The sequence below is a fragment of the Hirundo rustica genome, chromosome 1 (assembly GCF_015227805.2).
Source record: "Hirundo rustica isolate bHirRus1 chromosome 1, bHirRus1.pri.v3, whole genome shotgun sequence".
Taxonomy (NCBI): Eukaryota; Metazoa; Chordata; class Aves; order Passeriformes; family Hirundinidae; genus Hirundo; species Hirundo rustica.
The window spans coordinates 70569494-70595898 of record NC_053450.1 but is presented as its reverse complement, the minus strand read 5'-3'; the positions used below and the strand labels follow the sequence as shown (position 1 = coordinate 70595898).

Genomic DNA, 26405 nt, shown 5'->3' with positions numbered 1-26405 from the left:
GCAACTGCATTCTCTTCAGGAATTTATCTTCAAGTCTCTATGCTTTGGGAAGTGGCAAACACAGCCAGATAACCTAAATTACATTTAAGTGTATGTAAGCTTATACCTAGGAAGCCCTAGACATCAAGACAGATGAAACTTAAGTTAATGCAAGTAGCATGAAACACAAAGAAATTCACACCATCTGAATGTGGGTCTGCTCTCTTACCAGCAATAGTGCTATCTCCCTTTTTCCTTTGTGATGGTTCAGATTCAAACTGAGAATATAAATGGGCCAACAAGTGAAGAGGTGCTTCACAGCCCTTGACAGAAGTGATAGAAGGATAAATCTCCTGTGGGGAAGAAGCCACAGTGCCCACACAGGCCATTAAAATTTACTGGATGTCAGTGAGCAAAGTAACTCTCACCTGCTAATGAAATTGCTCTTCAAACTGATAATCTGACCAATATCAAGCATCATGTTGAACAAATTCATACAAGACTACTTTGCTATACTTCTTTGCTTCAACTATTAGCAACATGGACCTCATCACTCTATTTTCTAGCCAATTTGCTCAATTGCTGCAATTTAGGGTGTCCTTGGTACCCCTCCCCTCCTTCACGACAGTGAACCTTAGCACCAGACACACAGTTAATTAGGTGTAGATGTGCCTGTCCCAGCTGATCAAACCTATGATACTAATTACCAGGACCACACACCTTTCTACCCAGATAAAGATCCATTTTCCTGTTACATGGTACAATCTTCTACAGAACTCACTGCTCACTTCAGCCAAGGGCATTTGTAGTTCAGGTGACTTGTTCTCAATTCGATACAGAATTAACTCTTTACACACCTCTAAAACAGCAAGTATTTAAAAAAAAAAAAAAAAAAAAAAAAAAAGACGTTTCAGAATCTGAGATATGGGGCAAATGTTTCTATGTTCTACACTTCAGTTGACTGCTCTATACCCTACTTAAACCCCACAGAAACCACAGACACCAGTCTAAGGCACACTAACTATACATGATTAATCACCTAGCATCGGATCTTGTATTGGAACAGACTGCTGTGTTCCCCCCAACCAAACATCAGCGTTACAATCAGAGCAAATCAGTAATGTAGTTGATGCAAAAAAAAAAAAAGCTGGAGTCCAAGAAACAGTCTGCAATACATGGGTATGTTTTGTACTGCATATTTAGCAGTAATGGATTACTTTGCAAGCCTTCAGAATAGGAAAAAAAAAAAAAACACAAAAAACCCCACATCATTACCAACAGAACAACATGCCTGAATGTCTGCATTTCTTTCCTTAATCATGCATGAATCTCATTTAACCTGGGCAGCTCTAAGAAAGTCACATACATAACCATATCTTTCACTGTGTCCTGGTTTAGGGCAAATTTGGAAGGAAACTTCCAAAGGGGCCCCTCTATAAAGCAGATTCAAGGAGCCCCTAGCCCAACTGGTTCAGGAAAAGATTTCCTTGGAGGAAAGTAGAAAAAAACCTGTTTATTTAACAACCAAAGTATACACAAGCATAAAAAAATTGAATAATATTAAACTATAACACCTCTCCCTGTTCTAAAGAGATGGCAAATTCAGAAAGTCCTTTTCATGGGGTGCAGCTTGGCTGTCTCAGTCTCTTATCAGCCCCTTCTGCATTGGAAACGCCACATCCCAGCCCCTCGTGGGCCACAGGCGTGAGCTCCCAGTGCTTTCTGGGTTTTCAGTCCAGAGCAGGCTGATCAGTTCCAAGAAAAAGAAAAGGCCCAGTCCAGGGAACTTCTTTGCCTCAGCTAGCTGAACAAAACCTAAAAGCAAAGGAGAGCTCTGTCCTGCTGTCCATGCTGCGGACAACACAGTCCATGAGAAAAACACAGGGAAGCAAGTGCAGTTATTGCAAACAAACTGTGCACTTTTTCTTTCCTCCCTTTGCTCTCAGAACCAGTCTTAAAGGTGCAGAACTCAATATCCAGCACAAACAGAACAGACAACTGGGGATAAAAGCATCATGAAGTCACCCTCGGACACACAGCGATGTACAAAACAGTTTGCCTGAAAAAAACCCAAACACCCTCACAGCGATGCTCTATCAGACTTCATTAAGTTGCCACCTCCAAATGTAAGCACACAGTGGTTGGACAAAATTTCTTAAACACAAATGATGCTGCAGCCTGCATTACAGAAATACCTATAATTCATAACAGCTGGACAGAAAAAAAAAATTAAAATAAGACTAACAATAGGAGCCAACCAGACTATTTCAGTGCATCACTGTCTTACTCCAATTTCTCAAAATAAAAGAAACTTACAGGGCTCAATATAGGGCCCAGTCTTCTTCAGTATCTTTACCAACGATCTGGACGAGAGTATCAAGTGTACCCTCACTAAGCTCATGGGCAACACTAAGTTGGGTGGGAGAGCTGATCTGCTGGAGGGCAGGAAGGCTCTGCAGAGGGATTTGGATCAAAGGGACATTTATATGAAGTTCAACAAGTCCAAGCGCCAGCTGTGGACCTGGGTCACAATAACCCCATAACAACACTCCAGGCTGGGAAAGAGTGGCTGGAAAGTTGCCCAGCGAAAAAGAACCTGGGGGCACTGGTCAACAGCAGCAAAACATGAGCCAGCGCATGCCTAGGTGGCCAAGAAGGCTGATGGCAGCCTGGCTTGCATCAAAAAAAGGCCAGCAGTGCCAGGGCAGTGGTCGTCACCCTGTACTCAGCCCCACTTTGAGTCTCTGGGTGTCCAGTTCTGGGCTCCTTACTACATGAAAGACATTGAGTTGCTGGGGCAAGTCCAGAGAAGGGCAACGGCACTGGTGAAGGGTCTAGAGAATGAGTCCAGCGACAAGTAGCTGAGGGAGCTGGGGCTGTTCAGCCTGCAGAAAAGGAGGCTCAGGCTTATCACTCTCTACAAGTGCCTGAAAGGAGTTTGTAGCCAGGTGGGGGTTAGCCTCTTCTCCCTAGAAACCAGCGACAGGATGGGAGGACACAGCCTCAAGCTGCACCAGAGAAGTTCAGGTTGGACATCAAGAGGAATTTCTTCACGAAAAGGGCTGTTAAACATTGGCACAAACTGCCCAAGAAGGTGATGGAGTCACCATCCCTGGAGGTGTTCATGACTGGACATGGATCTAAACACCATAGTCTAGTTGACAGGGTGGTTATCTGCCAAAGGTTGGACTCAATGATCTTAGAGGTCTTATCTAACCTAAATGATTCTGGTTTTCTTCATCTTCATTGTCCTTAGAAAAAGAAGTATCTAGGTTTGACTACAGTAAAATCCAAGCACCTCAAAGGTACTTCTTAGCCTAAGAACTTCTCTCAGTGCTCTGCCTTGTTTACCTATCTGTCTAATTTTCAAAAATCTAAGTACCATATGAAATATGCTTCATTGTTGCACTTGTTCCAGTATCAATAAAAATATATACTTGTATCTATGCACCTCAAGGTAGTGCCTGCCATGTTTTCCTTTCCTTGAGGAAAGGGAGTTAATTGCAAGTAGCTCTACCAGTTATCCTGCATTAAGAAGATGGCTTTATCATAGAATCTTTATTGACTTAACATTCTCTGAAGGAAGAAAATTTACAAAAGATCAGCAATTTGCATTTAAATAGTAACAAATTATATGTAAAATTGCACACTGTACCAGAAAGCACATTACAAAATATAAATCTTCAGTTTTTGCAGAAGCTGGCACACTAAAAGCAAGCACGTCAATCACCTCTTCATGCTTGGAAGGTTTTCTTTTTGTTTTGTTCTCTTTTAAAGTTGTTCACAGTGTAAGTGTATCAAGTGACCACTGATTTTATACAGCACCTCCCCACTTCTTTTAACACCTACTGGAGACATCCAAGGAAGTTATCCACAGTACATCAGAACACACACTGAGGCTCTTCTACATGGATAGCAGCAGCTGCTTTAATTCCACACAAAGCCTCTGAGGCTACATTAAAGCCTCAACAGATCAAAAAGAGTTTCATAACTACAAGTATGCTACTGGAGGAAGGTCTGGTGTGCCAAGCATTGCCAAGGCAGCACATGAAACAAAACAAGCAAACCACCTCAAACAAAGACCTGCCCAGGTAAAGGGTCTCCAAACAAGGAGATACGAACAGAGATTACAAAGCTGGTCAGCCAGAAGAAAAGTTCAAGAAGTCCCACAGTTGTAATAAATCCACGTGCAATGTTTCATCATGCTGGCTCTAGCAACACTGAAGCACTACTGCTGTTAACTGCAAAAACATCTCTGCAAATGGATTTCTACTGTTTGCTCCAAGAAAAGGCGGGATGCAAATAGGTGAGCTGGTGTTCCATCAGTAGTGAAGTGGCTTTTCTTTCTCTTCTGTGAAACCACTGCTAAGACTAGGGAGGGGAAGTAACTTGTTTACTTTGCAGTTCAAGGGGCTGGCAGCTTGCACACGAGCAGCTACCACACTTCAGCTGAATGGTGATTAATTCAGGATGGTACCTTTAACAGCACAACCAGTATTTATTGTACTGCTTTCTCTACTTTTGAGCTATTATTTCTAACCCAAAAATGCAGGTCTTTGAAATAAAAGGCAGTGGAAAAGATTCCTGCTGATATTAAAGTCAAATCAGAGACGGAAAAAAAAAAATCATAGGATGAGGAGGAGAAGAGGAAAAACTTTGAACTAGGCTTCAGAATCAAACTGTGGGTGAGAAGAATGGGCCACCTTCTGGATGCAGATAAACAGAAGTCTACTTATTTAGCTAAAACAAAAAAATTAATTGTGACAGATTAACCTAGAAGCCCATTAGCACACCACAATACTGACAGCATGTGTGTAATCTTACATCATAAGAATACCTGCTATTGTGTCAATATCCCTGTTTCAGAAGATGCTACTGGCACAGTCGATGGATGAGAAGTTTCTGGTCTTGTGGGTTTGGGTTTATTTTAATCTTCAGGGCAAGTCACACTCAAAAGATATGCTGTCAGAAAACTATTTTTCCAACTTGCTCTCAGCCAGCATAGCAGTTATGGTTTGAGACTTAACCATACAGACAGTTCATGTTTAACAGCCAGCAGCTTGTCATAATTTTGAGGACATAAAGGACTCCAGAAAAAACAAGATTGCAAGAGATGCCTTTTTCAGAACATCTTTGGCACACTTCAGTTAGCCCTTTTGTTCATACCATGGCAAAAAATAATGTATTTCATGCAGAAATCTCACCAGCAACCACATAGGAAGGAATTTTTTTCTATCAAATTTGCAACACACTACCATACATACTTCTATACAGTCAAAGTAGAGAAACAGGCCCTCTGAAGTCTCAATTCACATTTACCTTACAAAACAGGCTCTACAAATGCTTCCAGTTACAAAACACCTCAGGTGACTACCTCAAATACTAGCACACACATTTGCGTTGAAAAACTCCTTGGGTCTGTCCTGAATTTGAAAAGGAAAAAAATTCACCTAACTTGAGAGGGCATGTATGGATGAGTAAACATGTTAAGTTGCTTTAATAAATGGATTATTTATGTATGTATGTAACATGTGTGTTACATATGATCCTGGAGTTACCTTCTGCAGAAATCTTTCCAAGAGGTCATGACAAGAGGTCATAGTGGTGTGGCCAAGGAGAATAAGCCCAAGAAAGAACTCCAGAAGAAGAAGAATATGCCGAGAGGGAACTGGGTACAAGCGCACAGAAAGACGGCGCAGGATAAAGAGCTTCACTTAGCCAGGTAGCAGGAGACCTAGAGCCCACAGAGCGTGATGAGGAAAGATGGCTCATGGAAGTGGACTAGCCAAAAACACAGTTAACTGTCTCCTGACATCATCATTGCCAAGATGTCTTCCTGAAAGAGCCCATGATCTCCTTCCAGGAGAGCTAGAATACCTTCTCCCAAGCTCCTCCAGGCACTACTCTCCATCACCCTAAACATAACCACTCAAGGAAATCCTGGGAGGTCAGGTCTCTGCCAGAGATGGAAGAGGTAGAAAACCCACAGGCAGGAAAGAGAGATGCTAGCTTTGCCAGGTTAGGCATGAACCCTTTACAATCAATAAAACACTTCATGCATTTCAAGGCTTTTGTCAGCCCTTGCTCCCTGACCTGCATTGCCTCCGTGCTCTCCAGGCATGCAGATGGCATCTCTTCTGCAATGGGCCCACAGTGGTGAGGAAAGGGGAAGATCTGGCCAGGACTCTCCCACATTTAGTGCCTCCCCACCAAATGACTCGGAGCCAGAGGCAGTCATGACCAAAGGAGAGCAACATCACTCACATCTGAGGGCGGACACTGATAAGCCACTCAGCAAGGGGGAGCTGCCCTACACCACCCCAAAGACAGCTCTGAGGAGATACAGCTGGCAGAGATACAGAAGACAGCTTGGGGGACAGTTCACTTGGATGTAAGCCTTGTGAGAGAGAGTAAACATCAGGGAAGCCAGGAGAGTGCCATGACAGAAGACTAAGTACCAACAGCCTGGCTGGGAAGTCAAAAAGGACAGTGCTGGGACAGAAAACACCTGAACAATTAGCTAGCACCTCTAGGTTCTCCTTTCCTTCTGTCACACTGCCAAGCCCCTCATTTTCCACCTCAATACTTCTTCCCAAAAGAAGCACCCACCATCTTTAAGAAGATTTATGTTCAGAATACCTGTCTTGCTCAAACCAAATGAATCCATTTTTGCAGCCAGGTGCATGGGATGGGGAGAAACTTCACACAAATTGGCTATAACATGTTTCTGACCCACTCACAAACAAACAGTGCTGTTCCAAATGCAACCAGCACTAGACAGTACAAAGATTTCTGGAGTGGGTTGAAGGTAACTTCACAAGTGATCAGTGAGCCAACTGGGAAAGCATTTTCCTGCTTGACCAACAAGCTGGCAAAGCCATCTGATAGACCAAGAAGAGCCATTTCGGGAAGAAGAGGTTGATGGCAGTGGAGATGATGCAGAGATGACAGTAAAGAGTAAGCAAAGACAGCAAGACTACCAGCAGAATTACAGTCCTGGACTGTGGGAAAGCAGAGTTTTGGCGTGTTCAAGGTCCGTGGCATGCAAGGTTCCTATGGCAGACTTCTCTGAAGAACCAAGGGAACAAGGGGAACAATCTGATCTTGCAGGACAGCACCCTCAAATCTCAAGAATGGTCCATTGTGGCATGCAGAAAGTCACAGGGGAATGGTAGAAAGCCAGCTGAATGGACAGGCATCTGCCTCAGCTTAAATGCTGAAACGCAAAGAAGGCTGAAGCAGGAAGAGGTTACACCAAAGGAACATGGAGATTGTGCAGAAGAGCTGGAGCAAGCAAAGGATGCCAAGAAAAAAACAAGGAATTATTATATAGACAAGTAAGGACAAAAGGATGGCTAATATTAGTTTTGTTAATTCTCAATTGTGCACAGGATCCAGCAGCTAAAGACAAAAAAGATCAATAGTTTTTTGCCTCAGCTTTTCCAATTGCTCCTCATTTCTCCCAGTTCTTTGAGTACAGTGTCAGCATCTGGAGGACTGAACCACTACTCACAGCAAAGGAAAGTTAAGGATCAGGCTAAGTAGGGGCAAATAGGATGCATTAGAAGATGCTGAGAACACTAGCCAATACTATGCTAGCAAGGCTACTCTCTCATCTTCAAAAGAGTAAGTCAGAAGATGATCCTGATGACTGCAGAGGCAGAAAACACATTCCTCTTCAAAACAGGTGAGGATAACAATATGAAGAACCAGAACTGGTCAGCCTTGGCAAGACTATGGAGCAAGTCCTTCTGGAAGTCACTGCCAGGAACTCAAAGGACAAAAAAAAAAAAAAAAGGCAACTTTTACGTTGCAAAGAACAAGTCATACTTGTTTGCAATTTTATACTACTTGTACTAAGGGTCTTATCTCTCAAGAAACTTAGCTGGAAACGTAGAAACCATTTAGCTGCACATACTAGGTTTCTTCAAATACACAGTTAAAATTTTACAATACTGGACAATCATATGGGATTTTTGGAACATCTATTTTCATTAGAAGTGCAGGCACTTCATTTCTACTCCCCACAGCCCAAAGCAACCTGCCTTAATATAGCTGAAGGCTGTAGAAAAGTCAACTGAATACTTGAGAAGAACCTATTGCAACAGCATAAAATTCATCAAAAATACCTCTTCGCCTCCACCGAAGCATCAATTCTACAAATCTCATGAGCTGAAATAATGGCCAGTCACTCTCCTACACTAATGGCTTCAAGAACTTCTTCAAGAAAGGTGCCAACACCACTTTGTCAGAAACCCCCTCCTGAACTGTACAGAAGTATTCACTATTCTGGGGAACTTGCCAACATGACAGTATTTACCGTATGACTAATATGCATTAATGAAGCACAAATGGACAACTATTTACTTGTGCTAATAACGAAAGCGCTTTATTAGAGCTAAGGCCTCTAGCATGAAGGATTGCCAGGCTCCCCCACTTGCCAAAATTATGTCAAAAAATTGAGCCAATGTGTAAGACAACAAGAGCTACAGCCAGTGTGTAGTAGAGTCTTAAGTCATTGTTTAACATTCAGCTTGCAAAGGACCAGCATGCTCCAAAACCACTGGCTGTTTCCGAGGGCTTGCCTTTTCATTGTAGAGACCAGAATTTCAAACATGCACGCTGGTCGTAGCAGTACGCAGGCCAAAGCTATCTTAAAATAGAAGTGAAGCCTGAGAGCTTTGCTGGGCGTTTGTGTTCTACTTTTGATTGCTCATGCTTCTTTCAAAACCAGAAATAAAACCACTGTATCTTAATGCCTCAGATTAAAATATCAATACTATCTAGCATAAAAGGCCATTAATACCAATAATCTGGCCCTTCGTTTGTGAAGGATTCCTGAAAGCTGATCCATTTGGTAAAATTCCATCCTGAAAAAGCAAACTCAGCCATAAAAGATTAAAGTCCTTGCTCTGTGCAGCACTTCCCATCCCACCTCTCCACGATGGGAACATACCTGCAACAGCAGGAATGAAAGATACACCTTAAAAAGCAGCAGAGTTCTGTGGGAACCTAGGAATAACTTTTTAAAAAAAACACTTTAGATTACATTATATTAGGAGTGGAAAGCACAGTTCTTAGGGGATGCAAGAAGAGCAGGTAAAGACTGTTTTCAGTCATAGCTAGTACGAGATAGACGTGATGCATTTATCTCCGGCTTTACAGAGTAAATGGCACCTTTGCGACATCAAGGCCATGGTGAGTTCAGGCTCTCCACCCTTCTTTGAATCAGCAGCTTCAATTTGGAGTAGAAAGTCTGCAAGTGTAGAAACAAGGAGATCTCTGCCATGAGGCATCACATGAACAATAAAGTCTAGAAACTGTACCCACAGTTTCTTTCTAGAAACAGGAAAATTCTCTTTCAGATTTCATGACACAAACCGCTTCATGCAGAATCACAGGATCTGGAGTGGTAGTTTGGAGGAGTTTTTTCCTCCCTTCTTTTTTAACTTTAAAAAAAAAAAAAATAAAAATAAGTGATTATGAAATACTGTCCTTCCTTTGATCAAACAGATTCTCTTTAGACTATGTAAGGCAAGAAAATGTACTGGGCACAATTTTATGCAAGCCCTGTATCTAGATATATTTCTTGGAAATACTTAAATATAAGGCAACATTGTATCACTGGTCTTTTCCAAGGATAGAAAAAGATCTCTCTGAGCCAACTGGCATGGACAACAACACTAAGAATTATCTGAGCCACAGTGCTTTCTTGAAAAGTGACAGCTCCAAATACACAGCGATATTATCTTCCCTTAAAAAACAAAATAATCTTCTCCACTGGTTACTATTTACTCACATGTAGAGCACAGAACATCTGTAGGAGGAAGGTTCACATTAAAAGCACACTCCCCAAACTATCACTAATGTATTCCAGTTGGCTATAACCAATGCAGTTAAAAAAAAAAAAAAAAGCTTAAATTCCTTTGTATTTCAGGTTTCTATCTTTTTATATTTATGCAGGCATTTGAAGTGTGAAGCTGTCTTAGGACTGGTACATCAACTGTCTTCTGTTAAATTAGAGCTGTTATTAACATGAAAAAACTCATACTGGTACTTCTCCAAAATAACCAGTTGGTAAACAGCTTGTTAAATATTTACTCATTTGGAAAAGATCCAACTCATGAAAAAATATGCAAGATTTTGGTGCTATAGTCTGCTAAACTGACTGTTACCATTGTTTCAGAATGTTCTCATGAAGTTTTGTAAGACAACAACAGAAAATATATCTCTTCTTATCAACATGGATATGTTTTCAGTGTGGAAGTATCATATTACAAGTTGCATAGAAGTCAGAACCAAAGGAGACCCACTGCTTTTGATTTTCACATTATCACTGAATGATTGGGGTAGGAAGAGACCTCTGGATGTTACCTGGTCCAATCCCTCGCTCAGGCAGGGCCACCTACAGACAGCTACCTGAGATCATGTCTGGATGGCTTTGGATCATCTCCAAGGATGGAGATTTCACCACCTCTCCTAGGCAACCTCTGCAAGTGCTCCGTGACTCCCACAGTAGAAGAGCAATGCCCAATATCTAGAGGGAACCTCCTGTGTTTCAGATCATGTCCACTGGCTCTGGTCACCAAGGAAAAGAGCCTGATTCCATTCTCTTTACAATGTTTCAAGTATTCATATACATTCCTAAGATCCTCCCTCAACTTTCTCTCAAGTATAAAAGCAGCAAACTGTAGGCTTAAGCACAAATGAAAACCAGAGCTAAATCAAGAGACTGCTTGCATTTAACAACAGGGTATGTCTAGTGTTTAAGCATGAAATCATTAACAGGAAGATGCAAAATTATATTTCTTTACTTTATTTCCTCACTTGATTTGCAACACCTATGTTGTTTCCTAACCAGTGGTAGTAGTAATGCAAGCAGCAAATGGTATGACTGACCACTAGAGTGTTTTGTCTTTTTTCTCAATAGATTGAAAACGTTCATGTAATTGGAAAATGTGGACTGAGCCACTTGAAATTTCTTGCTTGCATTCACCTTCAAAAATAGACCTCATGTTTTTGTCAACCAACTTCTGTAAATTACAATACAAAAGCAGAAGTGCAAACAGTAAGGTACACACTTGTGAATGGAAATGTAGAAAGATAAATGGGTACATCAAAAACAAAAAAAAACCCCACCAAAACAACAAAAAAAATTGACGATTATTTTTTGTAAGAAGGGAAACTATAACCAATTATATATAAGCTTACTGCGAGATACAAATTTCTTTGATGTTACTTTGCTTCTTATAAAGTATTTTGATGACACATCATAATGGTGGCAAGTGCGTTTCCACTCCTCTTTAGGAGGTAAGCACCACACTTCTATTTCAATGTTAATGAAAACAACTGGTTTCGGGACAATTTTTTAAACAGATTTCTTTCCAAGAAAAATAAAGGCTAGAAATCCAGCTTTGGTTGGTCTTCAATGAAAACTAACAAGCAGCATCAACTCTATCTGTAAAAGACATTTGCAGTCTGCACTCAGGGAGACAGATTTCATAACTTCATCTCGGAGGCAACATGTCTTGTAAAAACATTCACTAATGTTCGCGCTGCTTTGTACTTTGTCTGCTCCAGTCCGTCAACCCTCTACACCACATACATGTAAACTGTTAAAGCAAGAGTATCGGCAATAAAAGATTTGTTACTGACACCATATTTCACAAATCTGATGACTTTCTGCATTGGCAGTAGCAACATTTCAGCTTTTCTTTATGCAATATGTAGAAGAATGATGCAATGTAATAATGCATCTGGTGTTTTTTCACTCAGCTATGCCCAAGGACTTTGAAAGCCTGCTTGTGTACTCTGGTCCTTCCATATTGTCCACTTAGCATGAAAAATCCAAGCTCTGGGACTAGATTTATGCAAGCAGAATCCTTGTATGTTTAAGTCTAATAAGAGTAGGCTTACGATCCAAACCAGTTTGTTTTGAATCTTGAAAATCACATATTGGGTTTGTGTGAGAAGCCTTTGGCAGTGCAGGGAGGGACGAGGTGGCTTCTGTCAGGTAGAAAAAAACCCATCTGTTCAATTGTGCCCTGGTTCTGACCAAGACAGGGTTATTGTTTGCAGTAGCTGGGAGGCAGCATTGCTAGGACAGGGAGGTTATTCTATACCACCTCACCTCCTTGCCCAGGGTGGAAAAAGTGGGATTCTGAGGAGAAGGGGTTTCTTCCTGATGAGCAAGCCTGGAACTGGTCAGGTTGCATGAGCATTTTGCATGTGAAATCACTCTTCAAGAAACACTTTAGTTGTCAATATTGCTGCTGTTACTGTTCCTTTTCTTATCTCATGGCTGTTCCCAGTAAATTGTTCTCATCTTAACCTGTTATCTTTTGTGCCTCCAATTCTCCTCTCTGGCCACCCCCAGTGGTAGGGCTTGGAGGGGGTAACCCAGTCATGGTGTGGTTTGGAGAGTCTCAGTGGGAGAACGAAATCAAGGAGTGCCATTCCTAAACCACGAGGAGGAGTGGGAATATGTGAGAGAAACAGCTCTGCAGAAACCAGGGTCAGTGAAGAAGGAGGGGGAGGAGGTGCTCCAGGAACTAGAGCTGAGGTTTCCCTGCAGCCCATAGTGAGGCAGCTGTGCCCCTTCAGCCCGTGGAGTCCCACAGGGGAGCTGGAGATCCACCTACAGCCCATCCAGGGCCCTGTGCCAGAGCATGCAGAGGCACAAATGAGGCTGTGACTCTGTGGGAAGCCCTGAAGCAGGCTGCTGGCAGGAACCTGTGCACCCATGGAGAGAAGAGCTCACACTGGAGCAGGTTATGCCTTATGACCCCGCCAAGGCACAGCAGCCTGTTCCAGAAGGACTGCAACCCATGGAAAGGACCTGTGCTCATGTGGGAAGGACCCACACGAGAAGTTCACAGAGATCTATCTCCCTGGGAAAGGCCCCATACTGGAAAAAGGCAAAAGTGTGAGTTGTCCTCCTCCTGAGAAGGAAGGATTGTCAGAGACAATGTGTAATGAACTGACTGCAATCCCCATTTCCCATCCCCCTTCTCACTGGAGGGGAAGAGAGCGAGCCAATTGGGAGTGAAGTAGAACCTGGGAAGAAGGACAGGGTGGGGGGAGTATGTTTTTAAAATTTAGCTCTATTTCTCATGACTTTACTCTGATTTGATTGGTAATAAATTAAACTAATTTCCCCCAGTCAAGTCTGTTTTGCCTGTGATGGTAGCCAGTGAGTGATTTCTCCCTGCCTTTATCCCAGCCCATAAGCCTTTTATTATATTTTCTTCCGCCATCCACCTGAGGAGGGGAATGACCAGAACCACTCTGGCCTGGTGTCTTTCTTACCACAGCTGGCAAGCAATATCTCCAAAGAATGGATAAACATTGTCAACAACCAAGCTAACAAAGATATTTGGTGTCAGGCAGACAATGAGGGCCAAAACATAGGTTTCGACAGCCCTTTCCAAGCCTACTTGGAGACAAATTCTGCAACCAAATGTTTTTCATGCAGGTTTTTTTGTGATAAAAGACATTTTATGCACACAAACATGGACTGCAGCATGTATACGTATATTAACACTAAATAACAGACTGTTATGTTCAACACCAAAGTGGCAGAGATGACTGAGTCATATAGAAGGCACCTGGTTGTCACAAGGGTGAGGATTTTTGCATCCATCAAGGTGATTCTCTAATTAAATTAGAGATTTATTCATATCAAAAGGGTTTTTATCCTCCCCTTTCAATAAAAGAGAAACCCTCTCTTCTCTAACTGCCCAATCTAAGCAAGCCACCCCTGAAAATAAAAAAAAGCAAGTTTCCCGAAAAACCACACTCACTAAGATGAAGCACTCTAGGAAAACAATATGCCATGGACTTTGATCAGATGACCTCCAAAGGTGTCTCCCAACTTACAGTATCATTTGATTGAAAACAGGGATCAAAGCTGCCATACTAAAACCTGGGGAACCTTGGCCTAACTGCTGCTCCAGATGAAGGCAGAGCGATGCTGCTATTGTAGTTCTAGCACTGGCAGCAAATCACCTTCATATCCACAAATCTGACATCACTGAAAGAGACTTTCATTATAGTAGCTACTGTCTGATTAATTCTCTTATGTATTTAATTACTCCTCTTGAAGTGCACAAAGCTTCTCAAGTATGATGTGCAATATTCTGCACTCTTATCTGATCAGGAGGATTATTAGCAATCCTGAAATCCACAGCTCTGTACCTATAAGAGAAAGCAATTTCCATTTTCTCCTTACTTTGTGGCCAAGTGTTTGTAGTCCATTTTATACCAAGTTACAAGTTCTTTCTCAAATAAGAATTCAGCTCACTAAAACCAAACTATATTAATTATTACTGAAGCCATATCTACATCTTGATCATGAGAAAACAAACAGCAGAAGGTGGAAGATGAACAAAACATTCCTGTATGCTTAAAATTTTATCTTCATCAACTTAGAAAAAAAACCTGGTTTTTTGTTTTTTGTTATTTATGTCACTGAGACTTGTACAATTAAAGCAAAGGGTTAAAGAACTAAATATTTCCCAAGAGTTCAAGTCACTGCACATAAATACTGTTGTGACTACAGATTGCAAAAGAACGGAAACAGAGTAAATCATCCTGTTTTTTCTGAGAAATTCTGGGACTGAATTTCCAGGAACAGAAGACAAATACTGCCAATTCTCACTGCTGGATTTTTATTGAAGAGTTCAAGAATTTGGAAAGGACTCCTGAAAGCCACTGAAAGATAGTATTGATTTTTTTTTTTTTTTCCCCAGAGCTAGAGATTGTTCCTAGGAGAATGCACTCAGTGTGCCTCGTTTATGTGCTAACTCCTGAGAAAGTTAAAAGAAAAAGAAGAAAAAAGCTCTTAAACAAGACCTGAAAGGTTCTGAAAGCATTAGACCTTACAAACAAAGAGCCCAGTAAGAAAGTCAGACATCTGTACCTTGCCTATCTCTCCAAACACATTTAAAAAAAAAAAGAGAGAGAGAGAAAATGTGGACCGGTAGCAAGACATTCTAAAAGATATTCTGTAGGGCATTCTCACCCAGATTCTCATTTTTCTTGCCTTTAATATAATCCCAACCTCCAACGCGTCAATTTATTCTAAAACTGAATTTACAGCATTAAGGTCCCAACCTTGGGATCTCTGGGGTTGTGTCCACAGCTTTTCATTCACATTAAGTAAGAAAATGTGCTGAAAAAATAGAATACTTCTTTACACTCTCATCTAGAACATATTTAGTTTAACCTTCTTTTAGCCCTTTACCAACAAAATGCTTTCACTGCAGCCAAATTTGAAAGACAAGTTGATGAAAGCTCCTAAGTCAGATTTAGTAGGGGTGGAAAAACAGATGTTCAGGGTTTTTTTAATGTAAACTTCAGTTCTGACAGAAGGCACAGTAGTTGTGAATGGGCTTCCACAGCTAGTCTTCAAATTGGGTATAAGCACTTAGGGTAGTTAATACACAGTAAGCTTTGACCAAAAAGAACTGAGTCACTTTCCCACCATCTTAAGTCATCCCATGCTCCTCTGACACTTCCAGTCTGCTGACTGCCCCAGACTAAAGCAGATTATCTACAGGGTTTGTCAGAGAAAGGGAAGTACCAAAATGAAAATTTACATTTTTACTTCCTATGAGCCACTGAAGAGTGGTTCACAGTGCCTTCACAGAAGAGATTGACACTCAGTTAAAGAATTTGTGGCTCAAAAATGACTGCCTAGAATGTCAAGTTTCTCTTACATAGCTCTCCTTTCTCTCAGCTTCACACCATGACTCAGATGATGCTCTAAATGAATTGGAAACATAATTTCACAGCGCATCAAAATTATGAAGTCCAGGCACATCTAATCACATATTCTTTTAAACTCATAGATCCAAGTATAGTAACAGATTTTCCCATTTCTCAAGTCCAGTCTATAAATATAGCTGCAAAAGAAGCTATGAAAGAACTGTTATGTTTTTCCTGTTATTGGGAAAAGCATTGAGGTACATTCAGCTGACAACTCAGCATATACTAACATTAGACTTCTAACTAATTAGAGGTTTCCTGTTGGGAAAAATATTTTAAGTTGACATATTACACAACATGTATGAATCCTAATCCTAAAAAGATTTGTTGGAAATTTTGTTTTTGTTTTTATCTGGGTTTTTTTTGCTTTTCTTCCAAATGAGTAGCATGACTGTTGTAATCACTACTAGCAATGTTTCTCTTGGGACAAGAGGAAAAGGTTCTAATATCACATGACACTGTTTAATTATTTGTGTTTCTGCAGGGTCCAAAATCATAACTGAATCCTCCGGGTGGTAATCGTATTATGAAAACAGAAAAGTGCAAAGAAAAGATCATATCCAAACTAGCAATTTACAGTTTCATAAAAAATACAAAGCAAGCATTATGCCAACTAAAACTGCCCAGGCAAAAAAGAGAACTTTTACGTGCATTTTTGTCAAGTACCTTCAAATTTAGCTGAAGGGTTTTTAAAATATATTCTTTGTAATATGCCATATTGGCTGCTTAGATACAGCACAATGACTCAAAAAGCATAGGATCTAAGCAAGTGTAAAAATCTCTGCCTTTGTTCCTATAAATATAGCATTCTCCAAACTGATACATTTTGGTGCAAGGCATTTCACTGGTATTGAAGCTTGCCACATTTTCTTTGGAAACAAGTGCCTTCTCCCAAATAGGAAGTGGCTATTTCAAAGACAAATATCAAATCCATGTACATTAATGACCCAGTTTTTCAGCAGCAGAACTTGACTACAGGATGGTAACAGAGGCTCTGTTTCCAAAATGTTAGCAAAGCCCAGGGAATTGCCAGACAGCTATTAACAGTTTGATGAAAAGTTTGAATGCACAATCCATCACCGGCACACAGCAATATGATGCTACAAGCTGACACGAACATGCAATTTCACAACTTACTATCCGATAAGGAAGATGTAAAAAGGAGTCTGGGCAGCCAGCTAAAGCCATTTGTTCCTTCAAATTTTCTTCAAATTACATCTACTGCTTCCCAGGACCTGCAGAGTACAAACAAACTGTCAGAAACCATACTGAAGACATTTCATCAACTTATTATTGAAAACAGTTGGAGGAGGAAGACTGAGAAGATCAAGATGAGGTGATGAGGATTTGCATCAACTTGAAGTAGAAAATGTGCACATTTGCTGCCTGGAGCCTAGTAAACACATTCAATTACATTTTTCATTTAAAAACACAATATAACTATTCTCAGGCTGTGTGGTTCCTGCTTTATTTCCACTGTTTAGACAAAACTGAAGGCCTCCCTTCACAGCAAAACCCTAGCTACTTGAAAACTGGCTTTCACCAGCTGAGGCTATGTTTTCAACTGTGGAAAGAAAACACTGAAATCTGAGTTAATTAAGATGACAGTCACTTATCACAGAATCATTTAAGATGGAAAAAACACATAATATCACCAAGATCATTATGCAGCATCAGCCTTCAATGCCCAGGTACACAACTTCTAACCTTTACCCTTTCCTGCCTGTCTTTTCCCCCAGGGTTTTATTCTCACACAATATATCAGAGTGTTACATACAAATTCATTCAAGTCTTGCACTTGTTCTTCGGAGTGATTATTAATAGCAACTTTGCAAGGTGAGTTGTGTTTTCTTTAAAGCGTCACTTTGTCATCAAATAGAGCTTGGAAAGAAATCTGCAAACATTTAGAGGTACATATGGCTAAAGAACTAAAAATAATAAGGCAAGACAATGTCAAGGAAGTTATTAGAGTTAACTGCCTCATAACAAAGGAAACGAAAATAAATATAAATAAATAAAGCACTATTTGCTGCTCCAGCATTTCTTCCTACCAGTGGTGGACACATCCCTGCAGTGTAAGAGAAGTGATGCCATCTCCAAGCAGATGAAAAAGGCATGACTGGGGAAGAGAAAGCAGGCTGCAAAACACAGTCAGAACTTTTACTTCTACCGCAAGCAAGCTCCTGTCTGGTTCGCTGTTATTTATCAATTATGTGTTCAAAACAAAAGCCCCACTTTTAAACAGGCTACCCACTGCTCTCTGGTAAGCATGAATTGTCACCAAAGCAAAGCTGCCAGCAGAATTTATGGGACAGTTAAGTGAGGGACAAGGGTAAAAAAACATCTTGAACGAACTGTTCCCGGACAGCTTCCTGCCTACGGTCCACAAACCATGCACTCTCTAAGGAAGCTTTATTTTACCTAGTTCCAGTTTGAGTTTGGCTGAGGAATGGTAGCTCCCTCCTCTATCAGTAAGGCAGGCAAACTCCTGGGAACTGCTTTCCAGGAAGTAGTTACTGAGCTTCTGCAGTGATCAATTCATAAAGCCAATTACCCTGGGAGGAAACTGGTTTTGGCAAAAGCAAGTCTGAATGTCCATTTAACCAAATATGCTCAAATTCGATTGTTTATTCTAGGTAAGTAAATACTATGGGAAAAAAATTTAACCTCAAAATCTTACAGGATTCAAAGTGAGGGGGAGGCCACATCAAGCATCTAACTCTAAAGGCATGTCACTCAACTTTCACTACTGCTGGTCTTTAAACATATGAACAGTGGTCTACAGCCTTCTAACTACTTCTCCGCACCTAAAAGTTTGCAGTCAGTTTGAAAGATTAATCTGAAGATTTCACTTTAATTACCCAGTCTGTTCCAGGAGAATTAAGCACATATTTAAGAAAAGCTCTTAATTTTTTTTTCACTTGGGGGAGTAGCACTTTCTTTTCTTTCTTGTTAGCGCATCTTCAGAGAAATTAAGCGAGCCACTGAAATAGCTGTTATGAAGTTGGTAAAATGCATCAAGAACAAAGGGAACTGTATTATTAGCTTCTAAACCCACCAAGACTAAAGAAAGTTTACATAAAGGGGTAAGGGAAAAGAACTGAGCTTTACACTGTAACAGTTTTTATGTTTACCACCACTTCAGTATTTAGACATCAGGAAAAGGCACAACTGCTGCAGATTTAATGGTAGGTTATTTAGGACTGAATATCAAAATACTGGTCTTCTGACATTTCAGCAAAAGGCTCCAATTCACTTATAGCAAGACAGATTAAATATGTTCCTAAACAATACCAGACCAATTTGTCTACTCTAGGGCGTGCTACAGTTTATGCCACAGCCCCATTACACCAATGGAAGATCATAAATTACCTCAAACAATAGCTGGAGTCAAGACTGCGTAATTTATCAAGAACCATTTGCTTCACTGATACATTCCTGAGTATTCATTTGTTAACGCTGCAGAAACAGAGGAAAGCAATAATCTCTAGATGGTATCATTCCTGGTCAGTCACACATTAACACTGATTTAAGATCTCATCTCTTTTGTCCATCTAAAAACATTTTATCGACCTAGTCCTACCCCAGGAATACAAAAAGCCTTTGCTCACCTTTAAGACCCAAGGTCCTTTGTACCACATCAACAAGTAGTAAATTTCATAGGGACAGAACTCTACACCAATTCACGTGCTCAGTAGATAAATATTAGAGCTTAAAAAGAAAAATAGATCCATTTTTCCTGCGCTGTTGTCTTTAAACATGGTAATTAGCATGTCACTTCTCATCTGAGACTGTAGCTGCATACAGACATACATGTTCTTTCTACACAATTTACACAGAACAAATCACAAAGGGCTATTTGAGTGCCAGCTTACTGCCCTTTTCCTAAAATGCCTTAGATGGGGGAGGGAAATTCCAAAGGACTGTAAATAGGAAACAAGCTATGTAGTTGATTACTGTTACAAAACTCAGGACATCCAGTGGTGAGAACTGTCACGCAGCATCCAGTGAGACAGCCTGGGCGCATTCAGAACCAAGCGATTCCATGTGCTTTTACTGGCTGCAGAGCTCTGCCTTGGGCAGAGGCCCTGAAAGGACAGTCGCGATAAACCACGTTTCAGAGGTCATGAGACTAATTTTCGGTATGACATTCTCCAGAATAAAGAACGGACTATTGTGATGCACAGCTTTGATGTCTCGAGCTCTCAAAAGTGTTAAACAAATTCACACCACCTAAAAGACTGATATTAATCCCACATGGAAGACACTGCATGTATGAACCCTAGAGACTGTCACTGCTCTGAATGGATTGTTTAAGTCACAATCAAATTACTCAGATAACCAGCAGATTAAGTTGTCTATTAACTGCATATTAAGCCCATCACCAGGTATGTTTTTCTGATTTATCACTTGTTATCTGCACATTCCCAGCAGAGGAAACGGCATCTCGCCCAGCACTCTGGAAGCAGACACAGCCTACGCACCTACAGATACTGTGGTAGGAAAATGGCAGGGGTATGGTCACTCTGCCAATTCAGGAAGTTTTCCAGGTTCTACATGTGCCATCTGTCAAAGTCTTTAAATTCAAGAGAAAAATAATTTTTAAAACGCAATTGCTTGCAGATTAGTTAGGAACAGGAGGAGGAGGAAAAAAAAAAAAAGAAAAGGATTTTAACCTGGCAGAGTTGCAAGACAAGCTCCAGAGCTCTTGAAAACTGGATTTATGCTATTTCATGAAAGGTAACTTAAAAAATTTATTGAATGTTTTACCCTTTTAAGTGTTTAATCACTTTTCTTCTATAATGTTCTGTTTTCTATAGCTGAACTATTGTGAAAGAGGGAAGGAGAGAAAGCTTCAACGTAGCCTTAATTCTGACCTGAAGACCTTGATCTAAGATCTCAGGTTTTACATACAAGTTAAAACCCTTTTCCTCCTTTTAACGTATATCTTTTATTCTCTCAGACACTAAGTATCACTATTCCATTTCTCCCCACTGAAATACTGAAAGAGGTTTAGCAGACCAAACCTGGATTTTCGTAGGAAACTAGAACAAGGTCTTAAAACTGAATCAATACAATATTCTCCTCTAACTTATCCTCAGGACTGTCTGATTTAAGTCTAGTGGACTTAAAATTTCCCATCATGGAGAATCCAGAGAGAAAAAGATCCTCTCATCTCAGTCTACACAAGAAGCAATCTCCAAGATTTCAACTGGCTGTTCTCCTGGCTGTATGCTCCCTACTACTTCATATCATCTAGGAAAGTGATACTTCACATCATCACTAGGAAAGTGATTTGTTTTTTTCTGCAGACATGTGCATACATACATATATTCACATATGCACACACGAGCATTTATCACCGAAGCAGTTTTACAAGATGAGGTGCATCCAGGTTTACGTGGATACATGGAGCAGCCCTCTGCAACACAGGCACGAGTACCCATACTGACACTTTCTTACCAGTCTACTCCCATTGCCATAGTTACAATGGAAATAAAGTTAGATACAAGCAGCATGAGGCATGCCAGTGAATTTTCTGTAGCTGAAAGACCTGACAGCTAGCAATGTCCCCAGCTGCACTGAAACCGCAGGGCCCAGATGTGCTTTTGCATGCAAGACCCAGACAATTTCTCACGAAAATGAAGCTTGAATAACTATGTGGGCTGAAAAGAAAGTGCCATCAGATTCCTCAGCTGGCTGGACCAAGGAGACTAAAACACCCTTGGCAGCACACAAGTCTGCGATCAGATTTCATCATAGCTTCAACAGCCAGTACATGTAAGGATTTCTAAAGCATCTTCCCCTCTTTTAGTGATAGCTTCAGGTAGAGACTGTCAATTTACAACACTGAGTATGCCCCTCAGCCTCCCTAAGGCTTGGTCAGCAGGACTGGATTCATCACCTCAATTTTATTGACCACTTTCTCAGCTTACTCAGCTCAAACACACACTTGCCTCTTTTCTCAGCTCTTCATGTCCCTCCTCACACCCAGAGTCTCCAGTCTGCCCATGCTGAAACATAACACCTGGCTAGTTTCCCTTCAAACAAGTTGGGTTTTTTTGTTTTGTTTTGTTTTTCCTCCAAAACACGTCCCCAAACACTCCAGAAAGGAATTACTCTCCAGCCACAAAAGACTTAATGACATGATCATCAACACCCTGATGGCCTGCTGAGATTAGCAGCAGGTAATATTTAAGAATACCTGCAGCTTTCCCAATTTCTCCCCATTTCCCTTACAGGAATTGATATCTTCACACTCATTTTGTTACACATACATACCCAAAAGGCATTTGCAAGTCTATGATATGGAGCAACTGCATAACTAGAGGAATACTTTGAACATCTTTGAAAACAAAGCATTGTTCTAGCTAAAATTTCAAGCGAGTGTTGCGCACTAAAATGAAAAGCACTGTTCAAAATATAAATCATCAATCAAAAGCACTTCAGTTACGTCCAAACACTCCCACGAAACCATACTAAAAAATCTGGTCTTATAAAAAAAGGGAATATAATTCTCTTTTGCCATTCTTAATTGCAAAGCTGTTAGTCTAAATATTACACCTTGTAAAGGAAGCCATTTGCCATTGTACTTTTGCCAGAAAGTGAAGAATCTTGGCAACGGCAATTCAGGCTTTTGAAAGCCAAAACAGATACATACTTCAGAAGAAGCACAGAAGAGCTGATGCCATCCCACTTTGAGCCTTGCCAAATAAAATTAAATAAAATATATTCAGTTCAGCATTTTTTGTTTTCCTGAATCTGCCTAAAATTTTGAAAGGGCTTAAGACTCATAGCCTGTGAATTCATGGTCAGCTCCTCACAGAACAGCTTCATTGACAGCAAAGATAAGGTCCTGAGAAAAAAACCCCAGCATTTAGCCCAATAATATTGGAAAACACCACCAAAAAAAAAAAAAAAAACCCAAAAAAAAAAAAAAAAAAAAAAAAAAACAACATCAAATAACAAATCCCAAGCCAATAATGAACTTTGCAAATATTTACAAAACTCTGCAGTTTCACTGTCTTCCTTGAAAATCCTCTTCTGTCTCCTAACAGCTTCAAATCCATAGCTTTGAAGCAGGAACTTTGGCAACTTAACAGAGACTTGTACCAAAGTCTAAATGAAACGTTAATTAGACAGAAACTGAAATAAAAACCCATGTAGTACACAGCAGACAACCCCACCAGCAAGCCATATGCAGAGGTAGGGAAGGTGCAGGGATGCACGACTGAGACATGAGACGTACACGAGTGAGGCAGCCCAAGGGGAACTTCATCTGACAATGCCATGACTAGTGGTCTCCAACTCTGCATATACTGTTTCTCGCTACGTCCTTTGCCTCCAGAGAGCTAGAAAAACTGTCTCCATTCTCTCTGTGTTGTCACTGTCTTGCCTCCCCTCCCCACCCCAACCTAGTCACATTTCTCATAAAACAGAATCCAAAATTTTATAATTTTGGGAAGCAGTCTTAATAATTATTTCCTTATGTTATTTTAAGCTTCTATTATCCAACCTGAAGACTTAGAGTGAAGTTATACAACAGTCAAGATGATTTAATAGCTTGTTACTGCCAAGAACAGGACAGACATCCCACTCTCTTCATCAGCCCTTGCTCTGCTTTCTTCCTCCACTTCCTCCCAGCAGCTTCATGGCACTCCCTCCTTCTCCCCTTTTTGTGTCATGTATGGCCCTTAATGAGTTCAGCTTGTGTTAATTAACACACTTGTTTTGCTGGGTTAGTGTTCTGCTAAGGAAGCAAATGCAATAAACTTAGATCTGACAGGCAGTTCAGTTGGCACAATGTGAACGGCGGGAGACCATGAGCAAGAGGGGAAGCGAACAGGATCAACCCCTCTCCAGTGGCAGCAAACTATTACATCGGCCAAGGCAACCTGTGAACTTTCATTTTCTTTGTTTACTGCCATTAGGAGCTGGCAAATCTTTCCTACTGCACATCCGTGAGAATTAATGCTTTCCAGGCATCTCACAGAAGTTAAACATTCAGAGAGATCTCCAAATCTCCAAACAAAATATGAAGTTTTTCTCAAAGGCATTTACTTTCACCTTCTGGTACCAACTCTAACTAAAATCTGCTTTTGTTGCATACTGACCAAAACATAGCATTTTGCATTCAACACACTACTGAGCCCTTATGCTTCCAACAGGCAACTGGTGAGAATGGTCCTTCCCTCTGCTCTGCGGTGGGGCTTGAAAGCCAAGGGCTCTAGATTCCCCCAACCCAGAAACTAAACTACACAAAGACATTCTTCTAAACAATTAAAGTTCATCACGCTCTGCACAGTGTTGCTCTTGTTTTGTGTTTTTTTATTGTTTGTTTGGGGTTTGTTTGTTTGTTTTTGGTTGTTTTTTTTTTTTTAAGAAAGTCATATCATTACAGATTCTGTTTGAAACCACAGCTTAATCTACATGCCTATCCATAAACATCCATTGGAATATCTACCAGACTCAACTTGCCTTTTACTAAGGTGACAAGATGGCAGCATCCACTCCTCAGCTGTTACTTTTACAGCCTCCTGACAAAAGTCAAGAGGCTGTAAAAGTAACTGCTGAGGAGAGCATAATAATAGCTTAAATATATACACAAAGGTTTGATAGAGAGACCTTTAAATTCACACAGTAACAATCTGCAGCAAGGATGCCCTGCTTCCAGCTTCTCTTCTCTTATTTCTCTACAACACTCCTTCATCTTGAAGGAGAATCTTCCAAGGCATGCAAAACGCCATTTTCCCCTCCTAGCCGATGCAAAATACAAAGATATATTAAAAAAAAGAGAAACAAAGAAGAAAAGGCAATCTCCTATCACATGACCTACTGATCAGTTCTCCAAGCATTTTAAGCCTGTTTTATCCAAATGATGCATCCATCAATCATCACAATTATTCACAGCCTATTTTTCTTTACTTGGATCTTTATGCAGGTGGCTCCAAAGCTTCTCAAAGAACTTGCTAGGTTCACCACACTAGCTACAGAGGGCTGACCATAAGGCTGACTTCAACACTCACACTTGTGCACAGAAAGGGACAGGCAGATACCTATCAATACCATTCACATTCTTCCTTAGGGTCTCTCCTGCTCCCCAGCATTTTCAGGTGGGTTAAAATACTTTTCTTGGATTTAAAACTTCATTATTGCATATCAATGGCATCAGACATTAGGATTTTTACTTTGACAATTTACAGGGTTTAATGCTGATAGTTAGCACGGTAATTGTACATGCATCACTTGCTGTTCTCTTGGTACAAGATTTTTTGGGAAGAGTTATTAGCTAGGATTATCAGAAGCTTTTATATAGATATCAAGCTTTGTGTTTTTGAGGAAAATCAATTGAAAGAGGCTTTTACAGTTATCTGTGATTTATGTTCATGAATAAGCGCTGGTTTATTTTACATAGCCTCATCCCATACAAATGGTTGAAGCTAGAAGGCAAGTTTAGACATTTCAACTCAAACTGCAAGCTTCTCAAGATGGTATCTTTTTTGAGATACCATAAAAGGTACACTTCAGTTAGAAAGTTGCTCTCAGTATACCTAATTTGTATGGTTAGAACACCCAAAATAAAGACTTTCTGCTCAGCCTCTGAAAAAAAAAAATCACATTCTGTGAGCAGAGATGCATTCCCCAGGTTCAACAGTATGTTAATTCACCCTCCAAGTAGTTTTGTAACTATTCCCAAACATTATTTATTCCAAAGAATTCAACTGTTGAAACAATTCTGACACAGACACCATAGTAAGTAACAGTAGCGAGTAGCAAAAAATAAACAAGCAAACCCCTTTTACCTCTCATGCACAGAGGGCTGAGGGTTACCACAGAATGGCCTGTAAGTGATAATTCACCAGACAGGAGAACCCTGGACTACATCAACTGCAGGCAACGACCAACACTGCTTCTAGTTGCAAAGAGTGCGAAGAGGCAACTCCAACAAATACTGTGCCGCTCTTGAGATGAACAGAAAACCCTGTCTGTTCAAGAGGGCTATAATAAAGAAGTGCAAGAAGTGCAAAGGATAACACACAGAAATTAAAGGAATACGTACAGCCTCGATTGACTGGAACATAACCTGTACCCACTTTGGAGACTGCGCTCATTCACTCCCATGCAATGAAGCACCAGCAGTGCCAGAGCTCGCCCAACTGCAGAAAAACTGCTCGTGGTTTTAAGATACCCATGTCACAGATGCCCCACGCGTACTCTAACGCCGCCTCACTAACAAATCACAGCAATCTCTTCTTAGAGCAAAGGGACCATTTTGTAATCTCAAATGCATTTGCTGGCATTATGCAACACACAAGCTTCAAATCCACGGGTGGCTTACGGTTAGCAGCAGGCAATCAGTGCTGACTTTCAGAACACAACTAAAATGTTACCAGTGCTCTATTCTTGAACAGAGCAGGCTAAGAATTTCTATAAATAAATAAAAAAAAAAAAAAAAAAAAAAAATAGAGGATATCAGCAATGCAAAAGTCTTTCTTACCCTCTAACATTTTTTAGCCCTTGAAAAACAATTTCAAGCTGACATCTCCAAAGCGAGTATGCTGACCTACTTGCAAATATAATACCACTCTGGGACAAACAGGGCACAGCTCTTTCAAATAAGAGTAAACAAAACAGAAAATAAACCTACAGAATAGGTT

At 40.5% G+C, this 26405-nt stretch overlaps 1 protein-coding gene across 6 annotated transcripts in view; it reads right to left on the bottom strand.

The window, feature by feature from the left end:
* Window positions 1–26405, bottom strand: part of GRB10 (growth factor receptor bound protein 10) — a 145929-nt gene that overhangs the window by 91912 nt on the left and 27612 nt on the right. For 5 of the 6 annotated variants that reach the window (XM_058419373.1, XM_040088120.2, XM_040088205.2 and 2 more), the window contains one exon: window positions 16885–16982. In XM_058419373.1, the coding sequence (XP_058275356.1) occupies window positions 16885–16935 (51 nt within the window). In that variant the 5' untranslated portion in view covers window positions 16936–16982. Of the gene's footprint in view, window positions 1–16884; window positions 16983–19119; window positions 19139–26405 lie in introns of those variants that run through there. The other variant, XM_058419374.1, reaches the window with a different exon arrangement.